General features: G+C 50.4%; 1 protein-coding gene across 13 annotated transcripts in view; it reads right to left on the minus strand.

Moving 5' to 3' along the window:
* The window catches only part of NOS1AP (nitric oxide synthase 1 adaptor protein), a 175360-nt gene extending 163929 nt beyond the window's left edge, over positions 1 to 11431 (minus strand). For 6 of the 13 annotated variants that reach the window (XM_073356234.2, XM_073356233.2, XM_073356230.2 and 3 more), the window contains exon 1: positions 431 to 494. In XM_073356234.2, coding sequence (XP_073212335.2) covers positions 431 to 491 — 61 coding nt within the window. In that variant the 5' untranslated portion in view covers positions 492 to 494. Of the gene's footprint in view, positions 1 to 430; positions 495 to 10400; positions 10424 to 11184 lie in introns of those variants that run through there. The other 7 variants (XM_073356236.2, XM_073356231.2, XM_073356242.2 and 4 more) reach the window with 5 other exon arrangements.
* Between the last annotated feature and the right edge of the window lie 980 nt (positions 11432 to 12411).

Below are 12411 nucleotides of genomic sequence, written 5' to 3' on the forward strand. Positions count from 1 at the left end.
CCTGTTGCATCTCCTCCCAGGCCTGAGTCTTCCTGGGAAGATACAGATGTTTGGAAGATGGAGCTGTAGTTTACACGTTACACGCTTTGGGCTCCTGGTCTCTAGCAGCCAGGCCTGAAGCCCCACACTTGCTACGTTCCATAGGACTCCTGGAGCAGATCTCAGTACTTGAGGCAGAGTTAATGAGGGAGCTAAGAGATAACATTTCTTCTTGTCCTGTCTCCTCATTATGAATTTCTGTATGTTTGTAACCTGGCTTCTGGGCTCAGCCCAGAGATTTGAGAGGGAGGAATCTGCAGCGAGGAATGGGGCATGGGAGAGACAGGGGCAGATGAAAGAGCAGCACTCTCAGAAAGTTGAGGTTTCTAGGGGTGGCAGGACACTAGCAAAGCATGGAGAGTGCAGGGAACCCCAGGAGCAAGAAGTGTACCTGGAATGGGGGCCAGGAGGAGACAGCAGGGAAGTGGGTCCTGCTTACAAGGAGCGTGCATGTCACCTGGGGAGACAGAGAGCTTAACATCTCCCATACAAAAAACCCCTCCCTTTCTCCTCCACCACCCCATAGCCCATGCAGTATAACCATCCCACCCCCAGATCCGCTCACTTTAGTGGGGGGGAGCTAAGTCTTGGGGAGGCGGGGGCCATGGAAGTCCCACATAAACCTTGGGGGTGGCTTTAAAAAGCACATTTTACTTGAGTCGTGTCGCCAAAGACCCTTGCTAACCAAAGAGCCACGGCTGAGAACATACAGCCGACACCCATGTTCGATGTCTCTGAAAGTCCCACATACTAGGCAGACCTGCTCACTGCCACACAGAGACGCTACCAGGTCCCCTTATCACACGAATCCCTCTCCCGCTGCCCAGCCAACACCACTCTCACAAATCTAAGCTCTCTAGGACAGTGACCATCAACTTATGTGTTCGTACAGCACCTAGCACAACAGGGCCTTGGTCCAGCAGGGCACTAGGACTCCTATGCACTCCAGCCTCACAATAAATAATACTAACCTCTGAATAAATTCATGTCCTACTCCAAAAAGCCATTTCCACCATTCACCTGGTAACCTGGGGCCCAACTTGGCATGCCTTTTGCCAACTGTACTGCTGCTTCTCAGCCAGGCATCTCTTTCCTGCCAGTAGGAAGCCTCCATCCCTCTCGGTGGCAGCACTGAAGCCTGCAGTCCTCTCTGCAGAACAGGCTCAGCACTGGCAGTATGTGGTTTCCTCACACAACGGTCTACACAAAACACAGGCCACCAAATATCAACAGCAATTAGTCCCTACAAACTGTGGTCAGCCCATAATCATACTAGGAAGCTAGTTCTTTAGCTCAGGTGATACAGGTCTTTGCTTTTATATCCAGAGGTTCTAGGTTCAGACCCCACAGCTGTCCCAAAGAGGGGCATTGTTACACTGGCTATGCTGCCTGTCACCACAAGACCACAAAATGCTCCCAGAGCCAGGAAGAAAAATCAAGAACCCTGCTACCCAGTGTCTCACTGCTGTTATGCACTGGTGTTATCCACTTGGCATTGTCCATACTGGGTCTCCCTGTATGGGCTGCCTGGATAGAGGATAAAAGCATGCTCCCCCTGCTGTGGCTAGAGTAGAAGAGGGCTGGGCATCTAAAGGCTGTTGGTTCAAACCCTGCTAATAACCCACGTGAGAATGAAAAAAATTACATCTAGGTATATAAGTTAGCACAGGGGCCTTGGAGTATTATTACAAGGACTTTACATTGCAGACCACCAATTTAGAAGGCATCTGTTTTACTATTGCATATTCACTTGTATTTCTTTAACGGGAATTGTCCATTTAATCAAGGGCTTGCCAGACTGAGAGGCGCATTGGAGGGGGATATTTTGCCACTCCCAGCAGCATGTGCAGAAAGGGTCGAGATCCTGTCTGTGTCAGCTCCACAAAGGTCAGAACTGGATTTAATAAACATCTCTTTCCAGAAAGTAGCCTCCCTCCGAAAGATGTCACACTGTCACATATAGGTGGGTTTGATGCCTCGGGACACAGAGCCTTTTGCCTGGAGGCAAAAAAGTTCGAAAACCACTGCTCTAGAGGAACTGTGGGAGCTAGAAAGAGGAAGGAGAAGCAGAGAAGACACTGTTAAATAAATAAATGGATATTTAAAGAGTAACAAGGAATCTTTAAGAGTGGGGAATCTGCGCCAGCTCCCCCATGACAAAGTGCAGGTCAGGGTTCTTTTATCTCAAGGCTTCAGCAGTTTAAAAGGTCTGGCTTTTGATTTCATGCTAAGAATGCAAACCACAGTGTGCAGATCAAAACTAAAAACTCACAAGGTTTTCCCTGGAGCCAACTTTTCTGCTTCCCATCAGCCTGATCAAGAAAAATTCAGAGGCACTAAGAGCTGTGATGCTAGGGGACATGGACAATAAAAACATATCAAAAGGTGTGAAATGTATTGCTGTCCTTGAGAAGATGGAGCAGGATTAGTCAACTATTGGATTTATCTCTAGAAAATAGATTAGCATAATCCCTGGAAGATACTTAACTCTAGTTTGACTTCCCAAACCAGACCATATGGTTGCAAGCAGCTTCAGAAGATGCAAGGAACTCAAATTAAATCTCTTTAGCTCTGCCCTGACTATGCCACATTCCGACGCTGCAGTTTGCTTTGGAGCTGGTGTACTAGTACTGTGTTTGGTTTTGGGTGGGAGCAGCAAGTTATCACAATCGGTGGATCAATCTGTGGGTGCTTCTGACAAACAGAACAATAGTAAGGGGCTGAAATGCAGGCAGGCATTCTCATCATTGTGCCAATGCAACTCAGTCCTGACCTGCTGATATTCCAGCCTGCTCCCCCCACCCACAGTTCTACCTATCAGTAGCAGCTGGTGCCCAGAATAAGTGGTGGAGCTACAGCTGGCAGTTGGGGACGCCCCACATACTTCTGCTCTCCCAAGTAAGATCAACTACTCAATGAGTTTGAGGCTCTTCTCCCTCTCCCAACAGCTCCTGTGAACCCACTGCTCTCCCACCACTGCTCCTTCTGACAACCAGCACCAGCAGCCCCTGCCCTCCCAGGCCACCTGCTGCCTCATGGCAATCACAGGATGGCCAGCTCCTCACTCCCTCCACCTCCTCTTCCCTGCTTGGGCCCCAGTACTGCTTGGGAGGTGGGGGTGAATTCCACACCGGTGCACTAGCTCTGGGGCCAGCCTGATTCTGCCCCCAGGAGGACTGAAAGGGCACCCTGTGAGCACGTGCAGTTCTCAGCACTACTGCACACTGGCAAAGGAGGGAGCAGCTCTCCCAGGAGCTAGGTTTCAGAGGGTAGCTGTGTTAGTCTGTATCAGAAAAAAAAAAAAAAAAACACACCCCACACCACACACAGGAGTACTTGTGGCACCTTAGAGACGAACAAATTTATTTGGGCATAAACTTTTGTGGGCTAAAACCCACTTCATCGGATGCATGCAGTGGAAAATACAGTAGGAAGATTATACACACACACACACACACCCACCCCCAACATGAAAAAATGGGTGTTACCATACCAACTGTAACGAGACCAATTAATTAAGGTGGGCTGCAGGAGAAAAACAAAAACACCTTTTGTAGTGATAATCAGGATGGTCCATTTCCAGCAGTTGACAAGAAGGTGCGAGTAACGGGGGGGGGGGGGGGGGGGGAGTTAGCATGTGGAAATAGTTTTTACTTCGTGTAATGACACATCCACTCCCAGTCTTTATTCAAGCCTAATTTAATGGTGTCCAGTTTGCAAATTAATTCCAGAGTTGGCAATGGGCTTTGTTGCAAGGATAGGTTCCTGGGTTAGTGTTTTTGCCGTGTGGTTGCTGATGAGTATTTGCTTCAGGTTGGGGGGCTGTCTGTAAGCAAGGACTGGCCTGTCTCCCAAGATCTGTGAGGGTAAGGGATCATCCTTCAGGATGGGTTGTAGATACTTGATGATGCTCTGGCGAGGTTTATGTTGGGGGCTGAAGGTGATGGTTAGTGGCGTTCTATTACTTTCTTTGTTGGGCTGGTCCTGGAGTAGGTGACTTCTGGGTATTCTTCTGGCTCTGTCAATCTGTTTCTTCACTTCTGCAGGGGGGAGTGTAGTTTTAAGAACGCTTGATAGAGATCTTGTAGGTGTTTGTCTGAGGGATTGGAGCAAATGCAGTTGTGCAGTTGTATCTTAGAGCTTGGCTGTAGACAATGGATCATGTGATGTGGTCTGGATGAAAGCTGGAGGCATGTAGGTAAGTACAGCGGTCAGTAGGTTTCCGGTATAGGGTGGCTTTTATGTGGCCATTGCTTATTAGCACTGTAGTGTCCAGGAAGTGGATCTCTTCTGTGGACTGGTCCAGGGTGAGGTTGATGGTAGGACGGAAACCCAGGAACCTATCCTTGCAACAAAGCCCGTTGCCAACTCTGTCCACATATCTATTCAAGGGACACCATCATAGGACCTAATCACATCAGCCACACCATCAGAGGCTCATTCACCTGCACATCTACCAATGTGATATATGCCATCATGTGCCAACAATGCCCCTCTGCCACGTACATTGGCCAAACTGGACAATCTCTATGCAAAAGAATAAATGGACCAAATCAGGCACCAAGAATTATAACATTCAAAAACCAGTCTGAGAACACTTCAACCTCCCTGGTCACACAATTTCAGACCTAAAAGTTGCTATTCTCCAACAAAAAAAACTTCAAAAACAGACTCCAATGAGAAACTGCAGAATTGGAATTAATTTGCAAACTGGACACCTTTAAATTAGGCTTGGATAAAGACTGTGTAATGACCCATCCACTCTCAAAGTAAAAACTATTTCCCCATGCTAATTTTTCCCCCCATTGTTACTCACACCTTCTTGTCAACTGTTTGAAATCGACCATCCTGATTATCACTACAAAAGGTTATTTTTTCTCCTGCTGATAATAGCCCACCTTAATTGATTAGTCTTGTTACGGTTGGTATGGCAACACCATTTTTTCATGTTCTCTGTGTATATATAATTTCCTACTGTATTTTCCATTGCATGCATCTGATGAAGTGGGTTTTAGCCCACGAAAGCTTATGCCCAAATAAATTTGTTAGTCTTGAAGGTGCCACAAGTACTCCTCATTTTTTCCCCCCAGGAGCTAGAGGCCCATAAATGTGCCCCATGGTGCTGCAATCTGCCAGCCCTTCCCCTTTCCTCACCCACCACCTGCTGCTCTCCCCAGGGTGCTGCTGGAGAGAAGGGGAAAAGAAAGGCCCCATCTCAAAGGGGGGGGGGCAGAAGCTGTCTACTGATGGCCTTCGTGACAAAGAGTGCTACACCAGAGCTAAGCAGTACTATTAAAGAAAGGCAAGGTGGGGCTCTGCCCATTGGCCAGTCAATACCAGCAGCCAGAGCGGCCTGCGGCACCTCTTGCTGGTCCAGCTGTGGGACCCCCAGCAGCCGATACATCAGGCCCTGCAGTGGGCTCACAAAGGAGACAAACTGGGACTTGGATGAGCGAAAAAAACTGGTTTTCAATGGTGACCTAAGGCCGGGGTTCAAATCCCCCACCCCAATGGCCCAGCTAGGCCCTCGCTCAGGCAGAGCTTACTGATCAGTATTAAAAATAGAGTGTAACAGCGTACAACAGAGTACTGATTACTTCAGGTAAGAGATGTATCTTAACACAAGTGCTGTTTGCAGGCAGCTGCAGATAGCACTAGTCTGAGTGTAAAAATCAATACAGACTCAGGCCTGCGCTCACCTCCTACAAAGTCCCAAGCAAGCTGGTTAAGAATTCTAATCTACAGAAGCACCGAGAGCCATTTCTGCCCTCCTAGGGGCTGTAAATCACAGATCCTGACTGCTAGCAATTAACAACCAGCCCCGGACACTCCTCAGAAAGAGAGGCATGTTAACCCTGGCCTCCAGGCTAAACTCCTACATGGGTAATTACATTCCAGCACACTAATATTCTCCCTGCCGTTCTATTCAGAGATATTCTCACCCCTCCTGGGCAGGGAAGCTACTGCAGAACACCTTCTGTATTCCCCTAAGAGGTGGATGAGCCATGCTATTTAAGTGCTTTGGGATCCTTCAGGATAACAATTAGAGGAGCATAAGTACTTAATTAATCTCTGCCAATCTAATAAGAGGATGGAGAAATGCAGAACACAGATGGCTCAGGCAATATGGCAGTAGGAGTTTCTTGAGCAGCACACAAATTTGGGAAGACAGGGTCAAATGGATGCTCCTTGGTGTAAATGCAAATCACAGCACCCAAAATACTTCAAGGAAAGAGAAGCAAATGAGAATATCTGTAGAGAGCAAGGTTAATATGCACCACTCTGAAGAAACAGACAGGCTGGTGACAAGGAGAAACTGAGTCAACAGACAGCTGGGGCAGAGTAAGTGGAGAAATCCAGAGACAGACAAAAGAACATGGGCTGACCCAGTACTATGCTCTGCATCACCCTGCGCATGAGACAGTTGGCTCCCAGGCTGCCACGCCCCAGGTCAACATGGATGTTTGGAGAAGGCAGAACACTCAGTGGGGGCAGGAGCTAGAGTGGAAGACAATCTCTAGTACCTCTTGTGGGGGGCGGGGGGGCGGACCAGGATGTTCAATGCGGGAGTAGGATAACAATCAGCACCATGGCCATGGAGTGGGGGAAAGAAGAATGAATTCAGTTCCTGGGCAATTCCGGTGGACGATGATCAGCAATCCCCAGCACACAGTCAAGAAGCAGATTATAGATTGGTTCCAAGACCAATTCTTCTGTGGCTCAGCACCCCCCACAGCAGTGTCCTCAGTCAGCCAATTGCCCATGCTGGGCCAGGCTGCAGGGTGACTGTGCCATGCACAGCAAAGCAGAGGCTTGCCTCTGAAGAAGGCAAACACCTTCAGCTGCAGAAGCCTTGAGAGTTCTCATCCCATCACCCTCTTTGTCCCTCTGCAGGTTAGCTCCCACCAACTGACAACACAAGTCAAATGTCACGGCTGCCCATCAATCAAACCTTGGGGAAACACTGTCTGAAGGAAAGTAGCCTCAGATGGAGCCTCTGTTGTTGGCATGACAGCCCTGTCCACCACACTGAATTGGGAAGCAGACAAAATTTCGTACCTTTGCCTTTCAAACTCCATGATCAGCTATACCTATTATGGACACTGTCACCAAATACCACCTGCTCAGGGTCAGAGGTCATGGGGGAGGAATCACCAAATTTTTCTCAATCTGGGAGGGAATCAGGGAGAATGTGTGAAACACTGACCACATCTGCCAAGAGACTGAAAAATATCCAACACAGAGGGGTCTTTTGCTGCCAGATTCACTAACAAGAATGCACAAGTCTAGCATCCCTGCCCTCCCACACTACACCACAAAATGCACAGCCCAGCGGACCTGCCAAATAACAAATGTTTGAACCTTTACAGAAAGGAGGTACAAGGACAGATAGATTGGCAGTGCACTATGGAGGCAGCTGAGAAGGCTAGGGAGGCAAGGATCTTATCACCAGTAGCAAGGAGTCCCAGCCAGAAAGGCTCCCACTGTTCCCCACACTTCCTGGGAGGAGTCCACTAGGCCCCTCCCTGGGAACAGAGGAAGCTGGCAGAAGGCCCCACCTCTCCTCTGGGCTGTCCAGTGGCAGCAGAAAAGGTGCCTCAACAAAGAGGGAATATGGGGTGGGGGAGCAGGACTAAAGCACTCCTCTGCCTCCAATCACATGGGACCAGGACCCTACCCCTTCCAAAAGTGGTCTATAACAGCTCCCAGTTCTGCCCAGGAGGGAGAGTGAGTTAAGGCCAGAAGAGTTCTCCCACCATCAGATTAAGGCAATTCAGTGTCCTAGATACACCACAACACAGGTCCCAGCATATCATGGGACTGCAGTCACTATGCCTTAATCCAGCCGTGAGCCCTGCGTACCCAGTTTCAGCGTCTCAAAAGCCCCACCGACATCACTACGTTACAGTGGGAAACTGTATCTGGTAAAAGGGACTTGAACTCGCAGAGGGATGCAGCTGGACTTTGGGATGGTTGAGAACAGGGGAAAGAAGGTAGAGGCAATATTTTTTTAAATGAAAGACATGAAAATATTTTTATAAGAAGTGTTTTAAAAATGGAGAGCAGAAAGGTTTAAAAATCAGTAAAGCTAAGCAAAGGAGGAAGTTAGTAACAGTGGAAATAGGCAGGGGATTAATTCACTAGTAAATAAAGTGTTTAAAAATGGGGACCAGTGAAAGGCAGAGAAACTGAATCAGACTCCTTAAATTGTGTATTAGGCAACCTGTGTAACCACTTACCACTGTTTACCCTCATCCTCTCTATTTTTAAATCCACTTATGCCTTGTCTTAGAAATTAGACTGCAAGAGTTTTAGAATCTCAGCTTTGAGACAGGGATGGAAGTACAATTTGCAAAAGCACTTAAGTGACATAGGAGCCTAAATTCTACAGTGAAAACCACTTATGTCCTTAGGCTCCTAATTTCCACAGGGCTTAGATTGAGCACCTACATGATTTTGTAAATGGAACTTGGGTGTTTTTGAAAAGTCTTACTCTGAGTTTGTACAGCACTCAGCACGATGGGACATTTTATTGATTAAGAGAATGAACAAGGCAGTATCCATGGCAGATTTCACTAAGCAGTTTTGATTAGGCAGCTATGGATGTTAAAAGAGCAGGACAGAAGATGAAATTCGGGCAGAGCTCATTTGCCAAAACAAACTAAATTTCCCTTCTGCACCAAGGAGCTTGGAACTTGAAGGAACCCATGGGAAAAATATATGGGTCCTGATCCAAAGCCCACTGTCAGCCGGAGCTATGCATATGGAGGCAAGTCCTTTATCAGTGAAAACATACACTTACAATGCAGCAGCAATTAAAAACCAAAGAGCATAAAGTGATGCATGAAAAAGGGAGAAGAACTAAAACTGTTGTAACCACATTGCTGCAAACCAATTGTGCACCTTTATTTGAAGAACACGCTTAAGCTTTAGTTCCATGAGTGTAGCAGAGACAGAATTAATCCAGAAGAGGGCAATGAAAGTAGTTAGAGCAGGATAGATACAAGTTACAAATTGCCATAGGCCTGTTCAGAGTGGGAGAGAGTGGAAATGGGGCAGAGAAGTTCAGAATCATGAAGAGCTGTGGTGTTGTTGCCAGCTCTTGAGCCAAGTTGGTCAGCAGCACTTGGATGGAGTATTTAGAACAGGGGTGGCCAACCTGTGGCTCCAGAGCTGCATGCAGCTCTTCAGAGGTTAATATACAGCTCCTTACCTAGGCACTGATTCCGGGGCTGGAGTTATAGATGCTAACTTTCCAATGTGCTCACTACTCAACCCCTTGCTCTGCTCCAAGCCCTGCTCCCACTCCACCCCTTCCCCCGAGCCTTGCATGCCCATGCTCCTTCCCCCCCCCCCATAGCCTCCTGTGCAGGTGAAACAGGTGAAACAGCAGATTGTGGTGGGGAGGGGGGAGTAGGCGCTGACTGGTGGGGGCTGCCAGCAGGCGGGAGGTGCTGGGGAATGGGTGGGGGGCTGCTGACATATTACTTTTACTCTTTGGCAATGTACATTGGTAAATTCTGGCTCCTTCTCAGGGTCAGGTTGGCCGCCCCTGATCTAGAAGCAGGCATGGATGCTGCAGGAAGCACTCTGCTCCGAGTCCAGATGGAACAAATGCCAACAGTGTGTGGGGTGAGGAACAACTGTCCTGTCCTCAGCAGGGTCATCTAGATAAGAGAGACAGCAGAGATCCTGATCACTTGTGAAATCTCCTGTTGCCATTTTCACCTAGTTGTTTTAGTAAAATTTCAATCCAGGCAGTTCCATTCTGCCTTCTCAAGAATCCACCTTGCAGCTCCAAGTCGATACAGTATGCTTTACTATGTATTCCTGCCATGTTCTAAGCCAGAGGTGGAAGGAACAATTCCTACATGTTTGGGTTAAGTTTGCAAGGCACTTTGGGATTCCTTGAGAAGAAAAGACACTATATAAATGCATTATATTTTTTAAATGGCCAGTCCTTCCCGTGATGCGGAGGGCAGTGTCACTGGCCACTGAGGCAAAAAACAGGGCTGAAATGATAATCTTTCAACCCCCACCCCCATTCAACCTTGTATAAAGTTAATACAAATTGGCCAGGTACATAATGGAGCAAAGGGAAAGTTTGGTTTCCTCTGAAAACATTCAGATCAAGCACTGGCCATTGCCAGAAACAGCATCCAAAACTAAATGAACCAATAGTCTAAACAGGGGCAGCAAAACTGATGTTTCTATGGTCACTGTCCAATTCAGCTGTTACTTTGCACCTACTCCAAACCTGAGCCAGACCATAGATGTTCTGGGCCAACAGCTTAATAAGAAAGAGGAATATTAACACATTTCAGTGTCTAGACACAAGGACAAAGGGAAGTACAAGTTACCCTAAGGTGTGAGCTCGACTGAGGAATAAACTCCGGAGAGAAGTGGTGGAAGCCCAGCTTCTTGAGTCACTTAAAAAGTAGATTTCAGAGTAAAAAGAAAAGGAGTCCTTGTGGCACCTTAGAGACAAATAAATTGGTTAGTTTCTAAGGTGCCACAAGGACTCCTTTTCTTTTTTAAAAAAGTAGACTAATACTGTTCCATAGCAAACCATCCTGGCTAGGCCAGGCTAGGGTGTTGACCTTTCCCGAGATAGCCTTATCCTCCAATGCCTTTTACATTTCAGTGGAAGTGGCAGGTCACACCGTGCTACGAGCCCCTAATGCAGGCCGAGCTCCTGGCTTAGGAGAGGCAAAGCAGGGCACATTTCCACCTGATATCAACCATAAGCCAGAGCCCGAGTCCTACGATCATGGCTGCGCTGGCGACCTGCTGAAGTTCGCCGTGCCCGGCCCGCCGCTCCCCGCCTGCCGACCGCCGGCCCGCGGCACCAGCCCGTTCCAGGAGAAAGGCGCAGGGCGCTGCGGGCTCGGCCCCCAGCCGCGCTCTGCGCTGGAGGGAAGGCAACCCGCCAGCCTGCCGGGAAGGGTGCGGGCCGCACACGGCTCCGGACAGGGCGCCGCCGCCGCAGCACCCCGCCACCTGAGGGCGGCTCCCGGCCCCGCCTGGGGAGGCGCAGCGGCACGGGACCAGGAAACGGGCTTTTCCCTCAGCTAGGTTCTGGACGTGCATCAGCCCGCCCCGCGCCGAGCCGCTCCAGGCACCGCACAGCGCCCAGCCCCTCACCTTGGCCTCGAAGCAGATGCCGTGCTGGAAAGCGTCTTCATTGTGCAGCGGCACGCGCAGGTCGTGCCTGTCGTCGACCAGGTTGTAGCGAGACTTGCCGGGCATAGTGGCGGCGGTGGGGCCGGGAGCGCCCGGCTCCCTGTTCAGCGCGCCCGGCGCCGCGCTCCCTCCTCCCCCGGGCGGGGCGACCGCAGCCCCCGCCCGGCCCCGGCAGCCAGTGGCCGGCGGCGGAGGGCTGGGGCGGGGCGCATGCGCAGTACCAGCCCGGCCGGACGGGCACCTGGGCCGGAACGTGGGGAGGGGCCGTTGCAGGATCGGCCAGGAAGCCCCTTCCCCCACGGGCCTGCGTCACTGGTGTTGCTGGGGTGGCGGTTGCCATGGCAATGGGCCCAGCGGGCAGTGGCGAACCGCTTGCCCCGGCAAGGCTGCTACCGGCCCGTTCCGTTGCGGTCAGCCGGGGCCGGGCGCTGCGAGGCGCTGCCGGCTGCCCCGGGCCCTGCAGCCGGGGGTGGGGGGTGCATGGCGGGCCCCGCGCGGGGAGTGGAAAGCAGCCTAAGGCCCGCCCCAGCCGGCTCTCTGGCCCCGGAGCGGAGCGTTGGTGCGGGCGGCGGCAGCGATCGCCTCTCCCCAGCCCCGCGGGGCAGGAGCGCCCCCCAGCAGCCAGGGAATGCCCAGAATCCTCTCGGGACGGGGACGGGGGGCCCAGAGCAGGGAGTTAGGCTTAGCCCCCACTGCGATGCGTGGGGCTCCCAGTATCTCCCAGTGAATGTCCCGGGACCAGTGACACTCTCAGCGCCTCTTAAGGCCAGAAACAGGGTCAGCCTTGGGGCAGCCACGCTGCCCCCCCAGCCTCGAAGCACCACATCACCCTCGGGAGGCATCAGATCAGAGTTGAGGAGTGGTTTAGTCCCGTCTTGCCTGTGCACCCTTTGGCCGTTCAGGGGTCACCCGAAACGTTTTCTGCCCTGAGCAACAAAACGCATAGGCTCAGCCATGGTTACACACTTACTTTCAATTAAAGCTGCGATTACATGACTCCAGGAGCTGGGGCTCTAGGCATGGACCAAGAGTACCTCTGCTTTCACCTGACCCTGTCATTCTTTTAACTACTCTGCCCTTCTGCTCTCTCTCACCTGGCACCTTTATACCACTTACACCCACTTGCTGAAAATGCTGCCTACAGTTTTGGCAACTCATGATTTTATGACAAGTTGAGGACCCTGTGAT

Source organism: Lepidochelys kempii, chromosome 8 (genome assembly GCF_965140285.1).
Source record: "Lepidochelys kempii isolate rLepKem1 chromosome 8, rLepKem1.hap1, whole genome shotgun sequence".
Taxonomy (NCBI): Eukaryota; Metazoa; Chordata; order Testudines; family Cheloniidae; genus Lepidochelys; species Lepidochelys kempii.